Source organism: Canis lupus, chromosome X (assembly GCF_011100685.1).
Source record: "Canis lupus familiaris isolate Mischka breed German Shepherd chromosome X, alternate assembly UU_Cfam_GSD_1.0, whole genome shotgun sequence".
Classification (NCBI taxonomy): Eukaryota; Metazoa; Chordata; class Mammalia; order Carnivora; family Canidae; genus Canis; species Canis lupus.
The window spans coordinates 4,360,366-4,384,500 of NC_049260.1; the positions used below are offsets into that span (position 1 = coordinate 4,360,366).

The 24,135-nt window shown below is 48.6% G+C and overlaps 1 protein-coding gene across 1 annotated transcript in view; it reads left to right on the forward strand.

Moving 5' to 3' along the window:
- The window catches only part of STS (steroid sulfatase), a 128,586-nt gene that overhangs the window by 53,733 nt on the left and 50,718 nt on the right, over positions 1–24,135 (forward strand). The window contains 6 exon segments of the mRNA XM_038586766.1: positions 2,516–2,627; positions 2,629–2,657; positions 5,455–5,576; positions 5,665–5,787; positions 7,417–7,840; positions 19,411–19,547. Of these exon segments, the coding sequence (XP_038442694.1) occupies positions 2,520–2,627; positions 2,629–2,657; positions 5,455–5,576; positions 5,665–5,787; positions 7,417–7,840; positions 19,411–19,547 (943 nt within the window). The 5' untranslated portion in view covers positions 2,516–2,519.

Sequence of the window (24,135 nt, forward strand, 5' to 3'; positions counted from 1 at the left end):
TGTTTTAGTTTTTTGCTTCTGTGTAACAGGCGAGTGCAAAACTTGGCAGCTCAAAGCAACATGCATTTGTTATCTCAGAGTGTCAGTGGGTCAGGAATCTGGCACAATGTAGCTGGTGCGTTGCAATCAAGGTGCCGGCCAGGGCGGTGGTCTCATCTGAAGGCTCCACTCCCAAGCTCAGCAGGATTCTGTTTCTTGTAGGCCGTCAGCATGAGGAGCTCGTGTCCTTGCTGCCTGTTGCCTGCAAGTCTCGCTCAGTTCCCCGTCACAGGGGGAGACGGGTTCTCTCCGGCATAGAATCTCACTTCATTAAAATCCAGCAGGAGGACGAGTCTGCTGGCCAGACTTTTTGTGTTTGCAGCCTAACCACAGACGTCACCTGCCACACATTTTCCACATTCTGTTCGTGAGAACCAGGTTGGGAGGCTCAGCAGCGCCCAACGAGAGGGGATGATACAAGATGGGAATACCAAAGGGGTGTCACTGGGGCCAGCCTGTAGTCAGCTGCCACATTTTGCTTGAAACTCTGTTGCTGTCCTTATTAAGGTCTACACAAAGTCATGATGACACCAACAACAACTCCTGGCCCCTAGTGACGAGTCCCTTATGCATTCATAGTGCTAAATGTATAATTTATCTCCTCCATGATACCTACAACATATTGTTAGTGTGATTGTCCCCATTTTACAAGAGAAAGTGCCAAGCCAACAGGGAGGCTGAATTCACGGTCCCGGGTTTCTCCACCTCACCTCACGACACCTGCAGAAGCCACGTTTGCCCCTCCAGTGCTTGCTGGAGTGGGCGCCGTGCTTGTGGATTCCCACGTTTGGCCAGCCGGGGGCATGCGGGGGCGTGCTGTGGCTCGTTCAACCGTGAAACCATCCCCAGGCTCTCACGATGTCTATGATCCGGGTTTTGCCTGGATAAGTGTGTAGAATTGGCATGGATTTGCGGGAACCGCCAGTGGATTGCTTGTGGTTGTAAAGGTGTAGGTAGATGGACTAAAGTCCTCCTAACAAGGGTTGTGTGTCTAGCACTTTATCATTTCGGAGGCTTTTGCCTTTTCGTTCCCTTGAGGGGAGGCAGGGCGATGTTTCTCCCCACCTACCCCCCAGCTTCATTGAGGTATAACTGACAAATACAATCGTCTGTATCTCAGGTGGCCACGTGATGATTTCATGGTATACGTTGTGCAGTGACTGTCACAGTGCAGCTCATTAGCGTCATCAACTCACATATCATTGCCCATTTTTTGGTGAATGGAGACAGTGCTCAGGATCTAGCGGTGAAGCCCAGAGCATGAGTTCCGTACAGTGTCGTTAGCTGCGGTGACCGTGCCATCCTGCAGGTCCCCAGACGTGTTCGTCGTTTAACCGTCGTCTAACCGGAAGCCTGTACCCTGGGACCAACATCTCCCCGAGCCAGTGTTCGTTCCAGCTGCAAGTTCAGCTTCCTGCATTTTGCTGCAGGTTCCCTGTGAGCGAGCTGGCCTCGGCCGGGGGCCTGGTGTCCTCCCGGCTCCCCCCTGGGCCACGACTGGTGGCTGCTCGTCACGCCCACTGTGTGGCCGAGGCCCGAGCCGGAGACAGGGGTCACGGCCATGGTGCAGGCGCGGCAGGTCGTGCCTCGCACCCCAGGCTCCGTGGCTGGTGCCGAGCCGTGACTGCGCACACGTGCCCTGTCTCCACAGGCAGAGGGGAGCAGCCGCCACGAGGGCAGGCAGGGCACGTTAGGGGTGAGCGAGCGGCTGTGGGCAGAGCCCAGCCCAGCCTGATCGTCCTGCGGGGGGGGGGGGGGGACAGCGCTGGCTCTCGGGCGGGAGGATGCCACAGGGTCGAGAGCGCAGGTGGGCGAGCACAGGGGAGGTGTGGGTCACCCAGGTCATGGGCACATGCGGCGGGCCAGGGGAGTGGGGGCGCGGGGGCTCCCAGGGAGCAGGGAGGGGGGTGCCCTGCACACGCACACACACGCACGTGTACCCACCCCAGTGGCAGACAGGAAGCAGCTGAACCCGGGCCAGGACGCCGCTCGGGGCCTGCTGTCTGCAGCACCTGCCGAGTGGCACCCATAGGTGCGAGGCTGCAAAGGCCCCTGTAAGTGGCGGTGCCACCCTGTCAACCTTCACACTGTGCCTGCGGGTGCGGGGCAGAAGTCGCGCAGCTGGTGCAGGCGGGCAGCCGCCTCCTCGGCCTCCCAGGCCTCCTGCGGGCACCGGCCGTGCACAGAGTCGAGGGGCGAGGTGCACCTGCAGAGGTGGCGCCCTCGGTGACCCGCGCCCCGGCTCTCGGCCCGTGGCCTGCGGCGGCGCCTCCCGCTCTGATAGGTCATTGCCGTCCTTGGAGAAAGACATGCTTGTTTGAGAGACAAGAGGGTAAAGTTCTCGGCCGGGCGATGTGTGTGCGTGGATGCGGAGCTCGCGTTGCCGGGGCATACGGGGTGGAAGAAGGTCCCAGCAAAGGGGCTGCTGCAGCGCCCCGGGCGCCCCTCACTGCCCTCTGTGTGCTTCCCTCTGCAGGAAGATGCAGCTCCGTCTGCTGCTCCTGTTGTTGCTGTGCGAGGCCCAGGGCCACGCGGCCCCCAGGCCCAACTTTGTCCTGCTGATGGCCGACGACCTCGGCATCGGAGACCCCTGGGTGCTACGGGAACACGACGCTCAGGTGCGGTGACGCGGTTGCTGTGTGAACACCGGGGCCCCCCTCGCAGGCCCCAGCCATGGGTGACGTGAACGCACAGAACGCCGACGGGTGTCAGAGCCCTTCACGGTGCTCGTGTCCGCCTGGGACTTTACGTGGATACAGACCGACTGGCGTCAGGAAGGCGGGTGGGATTCGATCTCATTGAACAGGGTAAACCCAGAGGGACCACTAGAAAGATCCTCGGGGTGACCCTTTCCTACCGAGCCGACTGTGCTGCGTCTCCCGCATCCTCACTTGGCTCTGCCCGTGGCCGCAGCTCTCCTGTGTTTGGTACCAGCTGCATTGCAGTGGGCCCCGCTACTCGAGCCACCGTCAGCTTGGGTGACCACAGAACCTCTCAGGGGCCACGGGCGCTGGTGATGGCAGAAGCACAGTGGGAACCAGACTTAGGGACGGAGGAGGACCTTCTGTTTCTCAGCCCCCCTGCCTAACCCCACGTTCATGTCAGATGTCTCGTAAGGGCCCCGTGATTGAAGAAGGAGAGTAGGTCCTTGTGTAACAGCGTATTGGCATCAATGCTGCACTTTCTCTTGATAATCATGAGGAGACGATGACATATAGTGCTTCTCAGCTTCCTCTTAGCAACAATCGGTACAAACTGAATCACATGAGGTGGGGAAAGAGATCACTGGCTTTTAGTAGAAGTTTCTCATAAGACCTATGAATAGTAATAATTACATGAAGCAGGGGGAGGGATGGACACACCTTAAGGGCCAAGGGATGCTAATTGGCTTCCCTCTGGCACCTCGTCTCCTTCTCAACACAACAGTGCAGCTTGGAAGAGTGTTTCGTTGCTTTGTGTCAGAGCAAACAAAAATTAGGAATTAAGTGGTTCTTTTGGGGAGAACCCGGCATCCAGATGTGTGTCAGTTCCACCTCTGAGCCTTTGCATCACGTGCTGCTTGTCATTTGTGAAGTGTGTGCTTACCTACGACATGTGTTAGAGCTTTAAACACATGGACACGGATGAGATTTCAGTTGACCACGTGTGTTTTCTGCCCCATGTTTGGCCTCATTTTGTATAACGTGTAGATGTTACTTTCGGATACTTGTCATACCTATTGCTGGTAATTTAGTTTTTCTTACCAGAATCATAGTGTCTACTCATTTCTTAAATTTTGCTCATGATTTTTTTCACTTTATTTTTAGATTACTGTTATTTATTGTCATTTAAAGTCAACTGAGTAACTTACCGTGTATTATTAGCTTCAGAGATAGAGTTTAGTGATTCATCAATCGCACATAATACCCACTGCTCGTCACATCACATGCCCTCCCTAATGCCCATCACCCAGTTACCCCATCCCCCACCCCCCTCCCCTCTAGCAGCCTTATTGGTTTTCTAGAGTTATGAGTCTCTTAAGGTTTGTCTCCTCGCTTTCATCTTATTTTATTTTTCCTTCCCTTCCTTTATGTTCATCTATTTTTCTCTTAAATCCCATAAGGGACTATTAATCAGCCATCAAAAAGAGCGGAATCTTGCCATCTGCAATGACGTGGATGGAACTAGATGGATGGCATTATGCTACGTGAAATAAGTCAGAGAAAGACAAACATCATATGATTTTTAATATTATATGTATTCCTGAACTTCACTGAGCTAACAGATAACCTTACCCAGTCAGGGGTTTTAATCAAAGAATTACAATCAAGCCTTAAGGTTCTATGTCTAACAGATCTCAAAAGGAAAGAAAAAATGTCTACAATCACAATATAGAATCTATGTCACAGCATATCCTACATCTGTCGTTTTCCATATTGGATTCCAGTTCTTTATGAATTACATATCTTTACATTATATTTTATTTTTTTAAGATTTTATTTACTTATTCATGAGACACACACTCACACATGGAGAATGGCAGAGACACAGGCAGAGGGAGAAGCAGGCTCCATGCAGGGAGCCTGACATGGGACTCAATACCAGGACTCCAGGATCATGCCCTGGGCTGAAGGCGGTGCCAAACGCTGAGCCAGCTGGGCTGCCCAACACATTATATTTTATAAGCTCATCTCCCCAAATAGATGTCTCAGTACACAGTCTAGGTATGAGGAAGTTTAAGTCAGATATGCAGATTCAGTCTTCTAAACCTTCTAAACCTTGCAATGGGAGGCAGAAACACAGTGGAAAGGTGGGTTGTAACGTGCATACGCTGAATTCATGGATGGGGGAGCAGGTTGAGCAATGCGATGAAATGACCTTCACCTTCAAGCTCTGCATCACCAAGGGCTCTCTGTGTGGGCACAGGAGCATGAGACTGTGGGCCACGAGAATAAGATGCACGCTCCTGTCTCTGTACATCCATGTAAGAGGGCAGTTGGCCGTGTTGTCCCTTTGTAGTGAGGAAGCTTCTGTGATGGGATCTGTGTCCTACACACAGGCCAGGCCCCCTCACAGGACAAGGATGGCCCTAGGAGGCTCACGAGAATCCTGTCTCTGCTAGGACCTGAAGAATAGAAGGTAGCCAGGCCGGTAGAGAGGCAGGGGCTGCATTCCCAGTGGAGGATGTGGAATGAAAGCTCAGCATGGCCCAGAACTGAACGAGGTTCATTTCTGAATGCCTAGCAAGTGTAGAATGACTCCTTGACAGGATCGGCCAGTCCATTCCCAGAGCAGAGGTACCGGGATGGCTTGTCCTGCATCACCCACACTTCTGGAAGTTTCCCTAGATTGCTGAGAAGTGATGCACTGTAAAAAGCCACAGTGGAAGCTGCATGTTTCAAGGTCATCATGAATGACATGAGTCTTCCGTTCTAGAACTCCTAATATTGACCGGTTGGCTGCAGAAGGAGTGAAGCTCACACAGCACCTGGCAGCGTCGCCCCTGTGCACACCAAGTAGGGCAGCCTTCATGACAGGCCGGTACCCCATCCGATCAGGTAACCCCCAGGCTCCATAGCCATGGCTCTTGTCCTCCTAGGGGCATCCCTGACCTCCTCTTTCAATGTTTCATTTCTCCTGTTTCAGGAATGGCCTCTCAGTCCTTCATAGGAGTGTTTATCTTCTCGGCCTCTTCTGGAGGACTTCCAACCAGTGAGATTACCTTTGCCAAGCTTCTCAAGAATCAAGGCTATTCAACAGCTCTGATAGGTAAGGGCAGGTGAGGAGTGGGAGTCGAGGGCCTGGGCAGGGTGAGTGGGGGAGGGCATGATAACTGGCTTTTTAAGGATGGCATCACTGATACAGTTTGCACAATTTCACATAATGAAGAAATGATTTCAATTGTAAATTAAAACACAATTCACCTATCTGGGCTATTTGAGTGTGTGTGTGTGTGTGTGTGTGTCTGTGTCTGGACAGGTAAATAGATGAGATAGATAGATGATAATGACAGATGGATGGACTGATGGATGTATGAATAAATGGAAAGGTAGATAACATAGCTGATGGAGCCAGGTATGGATAGGTAAATAGATGAAATGGGTGATGCATGGATGATGGATGGATGGATGGATGGATGGATGGATGGATGGATGGATTGTTAATGGTGGGATGCACAGATGGTGGATGGATGGATAACAGACGGATAATGGGTGGATGGATGGATGATTGGATGGACAGGTAGATGGTGAATGGATAATGGGTGGGAGGGTGGATGATGGTTGGATGAATAGATGGTGGATGGATGGATGATAATGGATGGATAGTAGGTAGATGGATGGATGGATAATGGGTGGATGGATGTATGAATGGATCATGGTTACATGCATGAGGAATGGATGAATAATGAGTGGTTGACTGGATGAATAATGAGTGGATGGATGATGGGTGGATGATGGATGCATGGATGATGGCTGCATGGATGGATGATGGGTAGATGGATGGATGGTGGATGGATGAATGGATGATGGGTAGTTGGATGAATGGATAATGGATGAATGGATAGATGAGATAAGTGAGACACATATAGCTAATAGATTGATAAATAGATAATTATGCACAGCCATACAGGGTACAAAACTACATATACACATTATGCTATTGAACACTTTATCTTTTACATTAATAGTGAAATTGTGTCAGAGTTTGTCTCAGTTGACGTTCCCATTGATTTTTGTTCAATTGATAGGAAAAATCCATTCTCCATTTTTACTTGGTAAGCATAGGTCTATGCAGGTCATCAGATGAATCATAAAATCTCTCACAGAAGCAAAATGACCATTCTCTTTCCTCCCACCTCTTGTCATAAAACCATCATCATGTTTTTCTTTTGTGAGCACTCACTAATTTAGTGGCATAATGTACATTTTATAAGAAATGTTCATAGATGTTTAAAATAATTGCTGAGCTATAAGCGTGATTTCATCATGCTTGCTTCAGGGGTAGTTTTTCGAGAAAGGATCCATTTTCACTTTTAATAGTTAAGGGACAAAAACCAAGTTGATCCTACGACTTAAGGAAATGTCCTTAAAAAATTCTTGTGTTTTTCTGTGTATTTTTGTCACCTACCTATTAAATATGTCAGGTGGTTGTCTTTTGTTTTGTTTTATTTTGCTGTTTTCGGTGCTCAAGCAGTTGTTGTTTTCTGGTAGAGTGAGTAGTTAATGCCCTGTTGTTTGTGGAAAAGGCAGTGAGACACTGTGGGGTTCTCCAGAGTAGGAGGAGTTTGGCTAACAAATGTGCAGAGCGATCCCGCTTTTCAGTGTGTGGGAATCAGAGGCTGACATCCAGGTCACAGTGTTCATTGCATATCAACGTATCACCCATCTGTCTTCTCAGGCAAGTGGCACCTTGGGACCAACTGTCACAACAAGACAGACTTTTGCCACCACCCCTTGAGCCATGGCTTTGACTATTTCCACGGGATCCCCGTGACCAACCTGAGGGATTGCAAGCCCGGAGAAGGCAGCGTCTTCACCAGGGGCATCAGGGTGCTGGTCTTCATCCCCCTTCAGATCATTGCCATCACGCTCCTCACCCTGGCGGTGCTCAAGTGCCTGGGGCTGCTCCACGTGCCCCCTGTGGTCTTCTTCTGCCTTCTGTGTCTCGCCGCCATGATCCTCGGCCTTCTGCTGTGCTTCCTGCATTACTTCCGACCCCTGAACTGCTTCCTGATGCGGAACCATGAGATCACTCAGCAGCCCCTGTCCTATGACAGCCTCACGCAGAGGCTGACGGCGGACGCGGCCCAGTTCATACGACGGTGGGTATCGCCTCTTATCCTGATGCTGCCTGTTGCAGCGTGTGCTTGGTTATTGCCATGGAGGTTGGAGAAACAAGGTGGTCCTTCTAGCCACGTTTCCCCTTCCCTACTGAGGAGGTTCCTCCAGCCAGGCTCTCGGGAGGAGGAGGCGGGTGGACAGTGGAATGACACGTGAAGGGAGGTGCAACCCAGTAGGCTCTCATCAGGTGGCTCTGCCAGTGTCCCTCACATCCTCTGCTTCTGAAGTCCTGCCAAAAAATGTCTCCCAGGTGACAAAAGGGGCCTTAGGTATCACCATGGTCATTATTCTTCGTGTGTGTGTTGTTTGTAGACTAGAGCACATGTGTCGTCCTTGCAACAGAAAAGCCACAGGGAAGTCCAAGATATTCTATGCAAATTTCTGAGCAGAACAGCTGTGTGAGGAACCTGGGTGAAGCGCATTATTTTGTGCAGGTCTGTTAGGATGCCTTGAGTGCATAGTGTTGAGGGTTGCCGTCAGCAAAGGGAATGACCCATCCATGGACTGGTTGATGGCGGGTCTGAGTAGAGACTATATTCCTTTTTTAAAATTTCTTTTTATTAGAGTTCAATTTGCCAACATATAGCATAAAACCCAGTGCTCATCCCATCAAGTGCCCCCCTCAGTGCCCGTCACCCAGTCACCCCCACCCACCTCCCCTTCCACTACCCCTTGTTCGTTTCCCAGAGTTAGGAGAGAGACTATTTTCCAAACACCTGCTATCAAAACCAGACAAAACCATTTTGTTCCATTCGGAACTTTAGAGAAAAGTGGAAATGTCATGTGAAAACCAGACATCTGGTCTGTGCGGTCACTTGCCATGAGCATGCTGAGAACATGTGTTGTTTAGGCACCAAAGACTGGAGAAACCAGTTGGTCCCAGCTAAAATGGCGGGAGGAAAGATGTAATGCGGTTCTTGACAGAAGGAGGAAGATTTTAAGCTGGTGGTCATGCTCCTGAGCATCTGTTGTCATTACTTGCATGTGGATGTACCGTTGAGTTAGTGATGCCTACGTAAGCTTAACGGTTGGCCCACACAGCTGAGTAGCGACTGCTCAGGCTTTGGTTTGCAGAACCTTAGTGTGCTCTGAAAACCGAAGATCACCAGTCTTCTCCTCTTACTGTGGAGTGCTGAGGCCAAGCTGCACATCTCCATTGAACCAGCTCCTGAGAGAGTATAGCCCAGATGTTGCCTAGCACACCCCAAGAATACTGGAGCATAGATGGGGTTTGCCAGAAAAATCCACAACCATTGTTAGATCCATACATATTTTCAGAAGGGGATGCTGACTTGGGATCTGGTGCAACAGTTTTAGAACTTTATAAGGTATACATTTTACATCACTGCCCAGTAAGATACATATATTTTGTTTTTTAGTAGACTTTCTTTCTTTCGTTGAGAGAGAGCGCATGAGCACATGAGCACAGGGGAGGACCAGAGGAAGAGGAACAAGAAGATTCCCCACTGAGCCGAGAGCCAGACTTGGGGCTCAATCCCAGAACCCTGGGATCATAACCTGAGCTGAAGGCAGACACATAACCGACTGAGCCACCCAGGCGCCCCAGATACACATAGATTATTAATAGAAACAAGGTTCCTGAAGTGATCTCTCTCCCTCTCTCTTTTTTTTTTTTTTTAGCAGAGCGATCACTTCTGACACTTTCCATCTTATTGTGTTGTGTTTTATTTTTAAAAAGCTCTCTGGCTGTGACACTAAATTAATGTCATACCTCAACAATGAGGCACAGTCTGCATGGTTGACAAAGCTCTTACCTCGCGGGTTAACCTCGCTGCGTTCATAAGCAGGGGGACAGCCGTTCCGAGATAGGATGGCGCCCCACTGGATTGCAGACCTGGCCATTGAAGCTCAAAACCCAGCAGTGTGCTGGTTTGCCAAATTTGCTGTAACAGCTGAACACTCACCTATCGGTCTGCATCGACCAGCAATCTCTCAGAAACATATGGGAGGAGATTAATAATACAGTGCCCCCTGCAAAATCACAGGGTTCGGGAATCATACTCGGCTTCCAGATGATTCACTTCTCTCCCACATGTGCTATTTTGACAGGAATGATTGAATCTATAGAGAGTATGAATATTCAGATGATTACAAGGCATCTTAAATGGGCTCCTCGGCACGTGACTTTGGGAGACGACCAAAAGCAATTTGATCGTAAAGGCACTGAAGCCTGTGCAGTTGATCTTGATGATATGCAGGTTTCTGCAATTTTGGGGCAGAATGAGAGATTTAAGATGCTCTAGCAACTCCACAGTTGAGGGTTGGGGTTATTGGGTTTGTACAAGAGGGTTCATGCTTCACGACAGATGGGTCCAGTGGAAAGGCCTGTTGGCCGCGTTGGCGCAGTGCATGCATGGTCAGCGTTAGTGCAAACACGGCGTTTGTATACCATGATGCTATTCACAGAAAGCTTCCCCCATACATCACCTGAAGACACAGAGATGGAAGGTGTCTGGGTAAAACTAGACTTGGCTACAGTTGTCCTCGTGTGTGATGTGTGATGTCTGATTCACCATGTGTGATGGCCGAGCGTCTTGAGAATCACCTCACTAGGTAACCAAAGAAACATAACAGTATTTGTTTTTTCTTTTCTTTTTTTTACATAGCAGTATTTGTAAAGAAAAAAATATTATATATATATATATATTTCAAGGATCTGAATATCCTTGAATATTCATATATATATATAATATTCTATATATACATATACAAGGATCTGAAGACACACTTATATGTGTTATCTGTGTTATCTCACTGGCCAGCACATCCTGAAGAACGTAGGCAGGCCTTTACCACCTTGGTGTGAGAAATGGATTCAGACTTAGGAGGAGCAGAAGGAAATTATCCAAAGCAATGATGGTGTTTGTGAAATTCATCCAAACGCATGTGACTTGAGAACTTCACAATGGAAGCCAGTGCCTACTTTTGATGTATTGACCTAAAAGACCGTGTGGGGAGGTGCATACTTCCCATGCAATGAATACGTCAAAAGAAGTGAAGAAAGTGATTTAAAACTCTCATTTCTAAAATTTATTCTCTATCTCTGAGATAGAGAATATCTCGTAACGATGTAGACTAAAGATGTCTGAAACGATGTAGACTTGTGTCTGAAACGATGTAGACTAAAGATGCTCACTTGAGGTGTGGAGCTGTGGATGGCAGGGGCGTGAGGCGGAGATGGCTGTGTTGGTTTATGGTGCTCTCACATGAGGTCCCCTTGGCCAGATTTGCTACCAACGTGCCCCCAGATTAAAGCACACACTTCTGTGTTGAGGAGAGTGATAGTTTGGAATACACAACCGTACTCTCCATGGTGCCCCATCCTAATTTACTGTGAGGGATGAATTCCTCTTGGGGAGATGCTTCTATTGGGAAGCTAGATAATCAGGCTCACCACACACCATATGTTGTAAGCTCTATAGTAATGCAGGAGGCAGGTCATCCTTAATGCAATCTAATTAGCAGGAAGTCCCTGTTGCTCTTACAGGCAGGAATGAACTGTAGATTTCTTAGACATTCGCAAGCCCCTTTTCGTGCCCTGAGCAAAGGATCGTGCAGTCGTCCGGCTCATTCCCTTGGCCGTTGGTCTCTTCAGGGCCCTATAAATCAGTCGGGTTGAGTGCACAGTGCAAATGGTGGTGCAGCATGGGTTGTGTTCAGGTGTAAGCCACCCTTGCTGAGCAGTTGTCTGTGACCTGCCAGGCACTGGGGATACACGCGTCACCCCAGGCACATTTCACACATGTCCCGTCTTTCACGCTACAAAACTTCCACCTGAGATGGGAAGAAGAGATGTCCTCTCGTGGAGGAGCTTGACGCTGGGCGCTTTGGAGTGGATAGTGAAAGCGCTCCGGGCCATGGTAGACACCGGCTCAGCCCCTGCAGCAGGGAATCTGAGAGATGTCAACCGAAGAGTCCGTCTCACGCCCTGGAAGTAGAAGGCATCCTGGTGGGTTTTAAAGGAGCTCTGATGTCCCCGCAGTCATCACCATGGTGATGGAGACGCATTTGCGTGTTCTGAAAAGGCTTCGGAGGCTGCACAGTGACAGGTGAATTCAGTGAGTTAATTTTATGCACAAAGTAGTTTTGTTTGGTTAAGTCAAGGCTACATTTAAGAAGGTTACTGGCAGTGGGTAGAAGGAGACCCGCGTTTCTCATCGTCCTCCACACAGTGAGGTGAACCTTGGTCACTCTGCAGCGGGAGGGGCCAGATACGTCGGCCCCTTTGCCCCCCAGATACATTGAAAGCAGCGCTCCGTTGCTAGGAAAGACACGTATGCTGAAGGAAAGGGCCGTTTTTCTCTGCGAACATACAGATGTTCAGGCTGAAGAGGATGTTTTCGAGAAGGACGATGGCTTTATACACACCCACGTGACTTGTACAGTTGATGAGCTCCAGGGCCCGGATTCATCAATTCAAATGACATTGACCGCGAGCGTTGTGTGTCCAGGCCCCCGTGTTGAACACATACTGAACCAACTCGGGACGTATTGAATCTGGGTGGAACACGTTCAGTGTCGGCGTGTGCGTGTTTTAAGAGGCCGTCGTTAGAAGTGAAATACCAGTGGTTTCCAGTTATGTTTAGTGGGGGGACCTCTGTTGTATCCTCGGCATGGGGTCTACTGGAGAACGAATCCAAAATTTGGAAAAGATAAGAGTTTCGTTTTCAATCTGTTGATTTCCCCGAGTGATAAGATCCCATTTTTGATCCTTTAACAAACCCCAATTCCTGACCAGTCCACAAAGGGAAGCGACCGTGCCGTCGGGATGATGGGAAGTATGTGTGACCGGGCAGGTCGCATTGCCTTACGGGAGGGTCGTGGGGGAAGAGCTTCCCCCGCCATCTCCTGTGGTCTGTAGTCCTACAGGAGGTAGAGGCTTCCTCCTGCAAACATTGTCGGCGTCCTCACAATGCCCTGAAACTGGGACGGCTGATAAATGTATCATCAGGAAGACCTAACCTTTTGTCCCGTTCTCCTGCCATCGATATCTGGCACGGTCGAAACCCTGAAATGCATTTACAGGGTACCTTCGACCCAGCCTTTGACATTTCCATCCAGACCGGGGCGTAAGTGGCCATAATGAATGGCTGTGATTTGGCACAGAGCATCTTCTTTTTTTTATTTTTTTTTAATTAATTAATTTTTTTTTTTCACAGAGCATCTTCTGAAGAAAGGGATCGTGGGGTGACTTTATTAGCCTAAGTAAGAGATTAAGCCAGAAAGGAATAGCGGTGATACTGATCCTTGATTCGTGGTGAGAAAAGTGCATCAGATTAGCGAGAAAGGGCAACACGCAGGGAGACACACGCACATATGTGTTCACCAGTGGAAAGGTTGAGTCATTAAAGAATTGTCTTCTCGGTAAGGGTGGATGCCCCTTGATTGGTGTCTGTCATTGCATAGGCCACTGAGAGACAGCTTTCGGGACGGAGGGGATCTTTGGCTCTTTGGATGAGCCTCCTCTCCAGGCCGAGCATGCCGCAAGCTTCTCACCCATCCAGAGAAAGCAGGAGGGCCTATTTCTGAGGTGGAACTATCTGGGGGAAAGTTCTTTTTTTTTTTCTCTCTTTTTAATGGGAAACTTCCCAATGTTTTAGATACTAGCTTGTTTTTTTGTTTTTTTCCATTTTCAGCACTGAGAACCACTGTGGAATAAATGAATTGCTATATTCTCTGCAGCACTGAGTGGACCCCAATTTTACTCAGTTCCCAGAGGCCATCCGTTGATGTCCCCATGTCCTTCATGGACTTCTCTCCTCGTTCCCAGGCTGAGCGTGAACGTGGGGAACAGACGATCGATCTGTCTTATGTGGCCTGTCTGAATCAGAACAGCTATCCCCTAGCAGGGCGGACGTACCCCGAGGGGGTGAATATACTCTCCTGTCCTCCTTTTTTCCCTTGGAGGCTCCATCTAAGGAGGCGCTCTCCTTCCTTCTAGTGGCTGCAAAGAAATGTGATTGGTTTCACAAAGGGAAAATCCATCTCCTTCCTCCGAATCTCATTTCCTATTACAACCGTTCCAATTGTTTCTTAGTTCATATTATCTAAAGTACAGGGAAATTATCTTTTCAGGTGGTTGTTTTGTAGGTTTTGTAGGTTTTTCTTGCACTGTCTGGGTTAGGATAATGAAGGATGCATTCCAGGGAATTTACAACCTGTATCAGATCAGCAAAGCGTCTTTCCTGTATCTGTTGTCTGCTGGGGCGTGGGGGTGACCTTAGGTACTTGCACTCAGGTCACCGCGGGTCTCGGGGAGGAGCATCGCCGGTGGCGATGGATGGCTTGAGAGTCCAGCATCCATATGTTGGCAAATTGAACTCCAATAAGAAAAATTAAAAAAAAAAAAAAAAAGTAACGCCTTCACCATCCCCTTGGATACATTTTAGTCCACCTTTATAAGAAATCAGCCTTTTGATTCTTGGATTGAAATGATCGCCGGCTGCTGGGAAGGCGCGGAGCCCCCTTCTGTATCTTTTGCAAATAGAGCAAAGGCGTGTAGCCGCCGAAAATTCTTTCTTTCCACCCAGCGAGCAACACACTGGCAGTAAACTTTCAAAAGTTTTACTTTATTTACTGGAGTGGCCCCGCGAATGACACAGGACTGAGGCCCACGAAGGCGATGGAGCGCCCTGGAGTTGTCAGGGTCGTGGGGAAGGGAGATGCAGACGTCCCCTGTGGGCCTGCCGTGGCCCCTCCGTCCGGAAGGGACTGCACAGCGAGGGTTCCCTCCCGGCCCGGGGGCCGTGTCGCCGGGCTTGGCCAGGCGGGCCCGGCTGCCATGTGCGCGGCGCGGCCGCTGTCAGTAGTAGGTCTCGGGTGTCCCCTCCTCGGAGCGACAGCGCCTTGGGCCCGGCTCCCTAGTTGGCCTGCGGCCCAGTGGGTCACCTGCTTGTCCGTTCCGGGCGCACATTTCAAAACGCCCCCACCTTGACATCGTGCCGGTGATGCGGACAGCCGGCTCTCCGTCATGTTTGATGTATTTATTATTCTTTCTGAAGCCGATGGGCACACGCCACGGGTCTGTCCTCAGCACGTTGTGCCAGCCACATCCCGTATCGGCAGCTCTGATCACGTACGTGCTCGGGGGCCGGCTTTGTAAGCTGCCTCGGCTCTATTATTTTTTTTAAATATTTTATTTATTTATTTCACAAAGAGAGCTTGAGCACAAGCAGACAGACAGGCAGACGAGAAGAGCAGCAGATTTTCCACTGAGCGTGGAGCCCGTTGTGGGACTCGATCCCAGGACCTTGGGATCATGCCCTGAGCTGAAGGCAGACAGTTAGCCGACCGAGCCACCCGGGCGCCGCGCGGGTTTGCATTCTCATGCTAGTTCCACTTGTGGGCACAGGTGGCAGGGACCCCTGGGAGCTTTTTGCTTGTTTGCTGCTTGGGTTTTTGTGATTTTTGTTGTTGTCATTTATTAATTTAGTCAGTTGGTTAGCTAAGTTGTGAAATAGTAACTGTTGCGTCATTTTATACTCTCGTAAAAAGGAAAAGAGATAGATTGCAACCCCAAACCCTAGAACTCCAAAGCACGATGCGGATGATTAACAGTAACGGGCTCAATTTGATCTTGAGGCAGGAGGGCCCTGGGACCTCAGAGTCCGAGGTTTTATGCTTCCTTTGGTTTCCAAAGTCCAGAGGAACATGAGTGTAAAGTGTGATAAGCAGCAGATCTGAGGGGTGATCCCACCCCACCCCATGTGGGCTGGATGGCCCCAAGCTCTCTGCAACCTGAGGAAATTTTTAAAACGCATTTGGCAAAGTGTGTATTCGTTTCTTTATCAGAGGTGAACTGGTTAGCGAGCATTGTGATACCCAGTTCTAAATTTGAGATGTTTTTGGTTACCATGAGGACTCAAGGTGCTAAATAAATATACACAAGCCTCATTGATTTCATTAAATACCAGTGTTTCTTGAGCGCTCTTTTGGGTGGCAGAGATGATGAACAAGAAGGGACCGTCCCGTCGAAACCATCAGAGATTTCTGAGTTAGAGTTTACATATTGTGTACGTATATGCCTGTAGCCAGTAGGTGTATATTTGTACGTGTGTATATACACCTGTACTAATAACATATAGGTGTGTATGTGTGCTGATACAGCTATACTGCTGTGAATGTGTGGGTTTATGTGTGTGTGGCTATATACACCCATACTCATGATACATGTGTAGTTGTATACATGTACGTACATATACTAATAATGTACATAGGTACATAGGTGCATGTGTGTACAGCTGTACTGATATGTGTGTAGGTGCATAATGCATCTGCATATTAATATATATAGATACATATGTGCATATATGCACAGCTATACAAAGCATATATACATTCATAGATGTGCTTGCGTGTGTGTATATATGTATCTATACACCGATATCACTAATATATGTATTAGTGTGTGTGCACGCACATATACAGGTGTATATCTATGTATTTATATATATGTACCTATATTAAAATCATATACGGGTGGGATCCCTGGGTGGCGCAGCGGTTTGGCGCCTGCCTTTGGCCCAGGGCGCGATCCTGGAGACCCAGGATCGAATCCCACGTCGGGCTCCCGATACATGGAGCCTGCTTCTCCCTCTGCCTATGTCTCTGCCTCTCTCTCTCTCTCTCTCTCTGTGACTATCATAAATAAATAAAAATTAAAAAAAAAATCATATACGGGTATGTGTGTCTGTGTGTGTGTATACACACAGCCCTATAGTGATAGACGTAGGTGTGCAGTATATGTGGGTGTGTATGTGTGTGTATACTAATAATAATATACATATAGGTGTATGTGTGTACATATATAGATATACATACTATTAACATACATAAGTATATATGTATATATTTGAACGTGTATATCTATATCAAAACTCGTATATGTATATATGTGCGTATATATTTATATACAGAGCCCTATGCTAATAATATGTATGTAGGTGCATAGTATATATATATGTGTGTGTGTATAGGTGTATGTGTGTACAGGTATATATATATACATACACAGTAATAACATGTAGGTATATATGTACATATTTGTATGTATACCTATGTTAATAACGTACATAGGTAAATGTGTATGTATAGGTCTGTATGTATACATATAGATGTATATATACACACAGCCCTAACTAATAATATATTTGTAGGTGCATAGTATATATATATATGTGTGTGTGTGTGTGTGTGTATACATACAGAGTCCATATACATACAGAGTAATAACATGTAGGTATACATGTACTTATTTGTATGTACACCTATGTTAATAACTACGTAGGTAAATGTGTATGTATTTGTATGTATATACATATAGATCTATATATACACAGCCCTACACTAATAATGTATACATAGGTGCATAATATGTGTGTATAATATATGTATATCCATGTATGTGTAATATATGTATAAACATGTGTCTACATGTACATATACACGCTTATACTAATAACACATACGGGTGTCTATGTATGTATTTGTAGAGATATATACCTTTATCAAAAACATATGGGTGTGTGTGTATATGTATATATACTAATGATCTATGTATGTACATGTATATATACACACATACTAATACATATATAGGTGTATATGTTTATGTTTATCTGTATAATCCTATATTAATATATATCAGTAAGTGTGTATGTATATGTGCTATATATATATAAAAAAAAGAAATGCACTACGTTATCTTGAAGTTAAAATTAGTGTTTTTGCCACCTATTTGGCAGTCTTCAAAGCATTGCAAATCATTGAGGGTCATTGCTTATGTAGTCCAGGTGACTGCTACACTTTTGATTTCCAGGAGGAACATATTATTTGAATACTTGGAACAAAAAGTGTAGCGTGCACTTCTGTCCAAAGTGAAATAAAAAATGTAATGCAATGTTATAAAAAAATATGTACACACACGTATATGTATATATATATTATAATATATACATAGGTGCATAGTGTATATATATATGTGTTTAGGTATATGTGTGTACAGGTATAATATGCATATATATCTATCTATACAGCTATATACTAATAATATATACAGAGGTGCACAGTATATATGTGTGCATCTATAGCTATACTAATAATATATGTATAGGCATATGTGTGGACATGTATATATACACATGTATACTAATAACATGCATAGGTGTGTGTGTATATGTACAGCTATATGACTAATGTGTACAGGTGTATGTCTGTAAATATGTACGCACAGCCCTCTACTAATAATATGCATGTAGGTACATAGTATACACGTGTGTGAGTCTATCTAGGTATATACATAAATATAGGTATATAGAGATGCATGTAATCCATATGTAGATATACACATATATCACGTAGGTGTCTATAACGGTACCTAGTCTAGAGCACCTTTTGCACCAACCGTGTTGCACTGATGCACCCCTGCAGTGCCCGGGGGTCCTGGGTGGACCCATGGAAGCTCAGAGTGCTCATGTAGGATTTCATCCACGAACACAGGTGTCCTGAGCTTACACTACTTGCCAGTCACCATGCTGGTGCCGGCGGCACAGGGCTGTCCGTGACACGCCCCAGCTCGTCGTATGGTGGGACGAGGAAGCACATGAGGGCTTCTTGGGGAGTGCACTGGACGCTCTAGTAGAAACTGCATTTGGCCACGAATCTGTTCCTTGATTCACTCCATTTGTGACCGCACAGCCTTCAAAAGGGCATTTATTCACTAGTCCCTTTTAGCCGGAAGGGAATTTCTGTGACTTTCCTGGACAAGGGTAAAATCTAAACTGGTTACATAAAACCAAAATGCATCAAGCAAGTGCATTCCTCCGAGATCAGAGGGCTGTCAAGAGCAGGTGCTGGGATGCCTTGACCCCTCTCAGCAGAGCTGGGCATAGCTCCCCGTCCCCCTTTGCACCCTCCCCAGGCTCATGAGCGCTGTCACAAGGGCCACATGTTGGCAGCCACTCACAGGTCTCCAGCAGCCCTGTGTTCCCACCAGGTCCAATGCCAGAGGTCCTGACCCATTCTGAATTGACACCTGCTTTTGAAGTGACCCAAGACTGTCGATTTGGGCCAGTTTCCAAGGCTGGTCCATGTAGCTTCCCAGACTTCAGGGCTGACCCTTGAGCGTTTGTCGCAGACACTTGTTTAGCAGCGGGAGGCGGGCAACACGCAGATCGGAGAGCCCAGCTGGCCTTAGACGGGCACGTGGTGTGGCCGTGAGCCGTGGGCAGGCCCGCAGATGCTGTCACCAGGAGGCAGCCCCAGGGGGTGGGCCTGGCCCGGGGGACACAGTCCCCAAGGGCCCTGAGCTCGTAGCAGTCACTGGGTGGAGAGGGCGCAGCGGGCCTGGCACACGGCCTCTCGTGCACAGCCGGGCTGGGGCTGCACCGGGCAGGCCGCACTTGCACCTGCGAAGCCGTCAGGGGGTGCCGGGCCCTTCCAGGCCACGTCGGGGGGTGCTTTGCGGCCTCTTGGGCGGCCCACGTGCCCGCGAGGCCCGGCGCTGACTTGCCCTGGGCCCTTCCTCCCACAGAAACGCCGGGACGCCCTTCCTGCTGCTGCTGTCCTACCTGCACGTGCACACGGCCCTGTTCTCGTCCCCGGACTTCGCGGGCCGCAGCCAGCACGGCGCCTACGGGGACGCTGCCGAGGAGCTGGACTGGAGCGTGGGTACGTGCGCGCCGCCCCACCGCGTCCCCTGCCCTGGCACAGCGCACGGGCCTCGGGCTCCCAAGGCTGGGACAGCAGGCCAGGGAGCCCGCGGACGCTGAGCAGCACCCTGAGTCCCGCGGGCACCCCGAGGCGCCCTTCCCGCCTCCCCTGCACTCGTGCAGGTGGCCCTCGGGCTGCGGGCACCCGGACGCTGCTAGGGCCTCGGCGCCCCTTCTCCTTCCTCCTGAGCACAGGACTCTCGTCCTGAAAAGCCTGCCGCCTTCTTCACGGGTGCTGGGAGGACGCCTTATTTAAAAAAAAAAAAAAAAAAAAATTTAAAAGGGAAGTGTGCCCTCCACCTCGTGAGATCACCACGACCTCGCTGCCTTTGCTTTCTCGGCAGAGCCGGGCGGGGTCTACGCCGTCGCAGGCAGGGGAAGCCGGGAGCCCTGAACTCCGCACTCAGTGCCCGGCCTTTCCGGTGACGCCGTCTCTGGTGCGGACGTCGCACAATCCCCGTGGTCACAACGGGACACAGTTGTCCAAATGCCACCAGTCAGCAGGCTGCTTAGGATTCCCACGTGTTTGTTTTCTTTCCCCCGTTTTTCCCTCCTTCTCTCATTGTTCCTCCTTCTCGTTGTGCACGGAACGGACAGCTCTGGACTCTTCCATGTAGATGTTTTCGAACTCCCTGCACATTGCCGAGGACTACAGCTTTGTGTTTCTTGGTGGTTTGTTTTTTGTTTTTTTGGGTTTTTTTGATCGGTTTGTTTCCAGCAGCACATTGAACGTGATGTCGGTTGCCTCCTGTGCCGATCACGAGAACAAGTCTTGGTTTGTCTTGTTTTGTTAAATCTCGGAAGGAGCACGGTCTTGAGAAACAAGAGGACTGGACCCTTCTAGCTGTCCATCTACAGTCTCTGGGAATTTGAGGGATGTCTTAACTTTCTAGGGTTCATCTGTCTCCTCTTTACACGAGGAAACCAGAGCACGTCCTCAGTTGCTTCTCTGAGGGTCTGTGATCGTATAAAGTAACAGAGAGTCCGTAGGATGTGTGCTGAGACCCCGAAGCGGAACGAACACTGCCCTTTGTGAGATTTTCGAGACAAATCCATCGTCCTAGGGCTTTTCCACACGGCGGGACAAGCGTCACTTTTTTCATTGCTGCTTCTTTAAATGTTGCAGGTGAATCAGCTTGCACTTTGCACACGTTAGCCGTGTGAATCAGACTATTTCATCTCTTTGACAGCCGTTACGTGGCGAGGAATGGGTTTCTTACGCGACTCTAAGCCGTGTGTGGGCTAGCAGGTGAGCTCATGCTGCTTACCATCAAGTGGACTGATTTTTATCTCATTATAAGGCCACATCTGCATCCCCGGACTCATTAGGAAGTGTGACTTTCAGTGTTTCCCTAGTACTGGTGCCGTCTAGGAGGAAACAGAGAGTGTTTCGGTTTCTGAGATCTGCATGAGAACCTGACGTCACATTTGTAGATGATCCTGTTCTTTTCTTTTTGCCAAAGAGTGAAATCGTCCCGCTACGGCGTGAGTTGATTACTCGGGATGTCTTTGCCGTTTTACCAATCCAGTCCACACGAGTGTTTCGAGGAGCATTCCATCGTCCCAAGAAAAAAGCCTTTCCTTTTGATGCTGACGGGGCTGCAGCACTCTGAATAATTATGGAGTAAAATAAAATGGGAATATTTGCCTAAAGATGATGCATCCTGCATGAGAGCTCTATGAGAGAAGACCAGAAAGCTGCAGAGGGTGCACATCTGTCATCCAGAGCATTTTCTTCCAACATTTTTGGGTGCAGCCTAGCTGCATGGAGCCTCACCTTCTCCACTGCAGGGTTCTTTATACCTGGAAAGGCACATACACAACGAAAGCACCTTTATTACTTAATTACGCTCCATGGCGACTTGCACGCCGCCTCACCATGTTTATTGCCTTATTGTTAGCTGTGTGATGGTGCCGTGCTGCATGGTTATAGTCAGCGATGCACGTGAGCTCACAGATGCACTGCGAGGACCACAGAAGGGGCCCTGCCGAGATACCTGGTGGCTGGCTCACAGCCTGACCCTAGAATCCCTCTAAGTAACCCCAGGGGTGGCTGGCCTTCTGTAATCATCTCAGCTACGGCCTCCTCTGGGCGTGCTCTACACCCAGCCCTGGACTTGGCCCACGTGCCCTCCTTTGTGCCGTGGGCCGTCTGTGCACCACGAGGTAGGGTCATCATCCCCATTCTGCAGGTAAGGCAGGTGAGGGTTGGTGGAGACGAATACAGCTGCGTCAGCTGTATTAATTACAGAATTAATATGACAGATGAGCAGGAACCGGAATCCAGCAGAGCATGAAGTCCCTTGCACCTGGTTCCACTGCCTTCCCTGTAATGAGAAAGGCCGCCTCATAAGCACAGTAAATCACAGGGAAAGGGCGCATTCCTTCATTACTCACATTTATTGAATGCTATGTGCCTAATTTTTTTTTCCTTTTTTTTTTTTAAAGATTTTATTTATTTATTCATGAGACTCAGGGAGAGGCAGAGACACAGGCAGAGGGAGAAGCAGGCTCCATGCAGGGAGCCTGACGTGGGACTCGATTCCGGGTCTCCAGGATCACGCCGCCCTGGGCGAAAGGCAGTGCTAAACCACTCAGCCACCTGGGCTGCCCATTTTTTTTCTTTCTTAGAGGGAGAGTGTAATAATGATAAGTCCCTTGACATAAGGGAAGTTAAAAGCCACTGAGGGATTTAACATTCCTCCAGGAGATCTTAAGATAACACAGAGTGGAAACTGATGAACGAGTTTCCCAACAAAGTTGTGGAGAAATTGCTTGAGAGTTTGGAGAGCAGAAGGGTAGGTGTATGGGGCCAGACCATCATCTCATTTCAGCAGGATACCCCCACAGTCGAATCCTGTGGGTCGTCAGGGCACCGTCGCAAAGCACAGTTTTTAATCTCAAGTAATTCTGAAGCTGCAGAGCTTTGGGGAGGGACAAATGGGCAAAATCACAGTGTGTTCACATGTGCGTCGAGTATCTTGGGGCTGTGCCATTGTAGCTGTTTCTCTTCCCCCAGAAATGGAGTGATATTTACTGGAGAGCTGTGAAGGGGAACGGGGCCTAGGGAGCCAGTAGAGGGACAGAGGTGGTTCCCGCCACTGGTTTCTTACCTGTGGCTTGTACCGTTCCAGATGACACCTCCAGTCTGTCGGGTGGGATTTGCATGCACTCAGCATTTATTTAGAGCCCTGTGCTATTAATAGAGGTACAGGACGGAATCATAAATCAGCACTGGCTCAAGATTCAACTAGCAAATTCTATATCCTACAAAGAGAAATGCACATTGAGAGCAATGAGGTGAACGCTAATATAATCCTCTGCCTTCCGGTCAAACCTTTCAATTAAAAAAAAAAAAAATCCGTGCCACTTCAAGGGTTGGTATCCCGTGGCTTAGATGGGACTTTTTTTTTTCTTTTAAACAAAAAACGTGAGCCTTTTTCTTTAGTAGAAGAATTACCAACCATCCTGGTGGCATGGAGAAGTCTTCAGGAGTCACCTAGTTGCTCGGTCTCTGTGATGTGGTTCCCCTAGTGGCTGTGCCTGATACAGTGATCCTCAGTTTCCCCCTGCCTTGGCCTCTGTGGGGCTGAACACTGCCACCTTCTGTGGGTGCAGGGATGGAACACACAGACAATTGGAAGGACAAATATCAGACAGGTTCATACAAGACAAGGTGGGGGTATGGTACAGAGTGAATTCCTCTCTTCCATGCCTGATGTGTAGTTAAGCACGTGGCATGCACTATCGATGGCCACGCATCAAACCCATCGTCAGGAATGGAGGATACATTGCAAGATCTCATTTAGTGGATCAGGAAAGGGACAAGAACCTGAAGTCACGCAGTGAGGGCCCTTGGATGTCAGTCAACACCCCCTCAAACCTATGAAAGGATCCTAACCAGAGTTTGGCTTATTGGGCATGAGTCTCATGGATTATCCGTTTAAAAACGGACTCTTTCTCAGAGACTTGTGAGACTCTGAAATGCAGTGTGTAATGGATAACCCCTCACGTAGTAGGTCCGTTTGGCCGGGCCATAGTGCTCTGGTGGGGTTCACGTAGAAGACATTTGCTTCTAGGATGCTGCAGACCAGGAGCAGAGCAGGGGCTCAATAAGTCATATTTAGAGGCGAGATGATAGGGGTGAGGTGCGGAGAGTTGCAAGGCCCTATCCGAGGTGCTGAAACTGCTAGGGGAGGTGGATAATTGTCCACCTGTGGGATCTTACCTGTGGGTCACACTGCTTTGTGAGGATTTTGAAAGCGGTTGAGTAACTCATGACTCTAGGTTTTCTTGGATTGAAATCTGAGGTAAAAGTTCAGAAATGGGGACACCGGGTGGCTCAGTGGTTGGGCGCCTGCTTTCGGCTCAGGTCGTGATTCCAGGATCCGGGATCGAGTCCCGCATCGGGCTCCCGGTGAGGAGCCTGCTTCTCCCTCTGCCTATGTCTCTGCCTCTCTCTCTCACTCTGTGTCTCTCATGAATAAATAAATAAAACTTTATGAAAAAAGTTCAGAAGTGAGGTTCCATGCTTCTACTTCTCATCC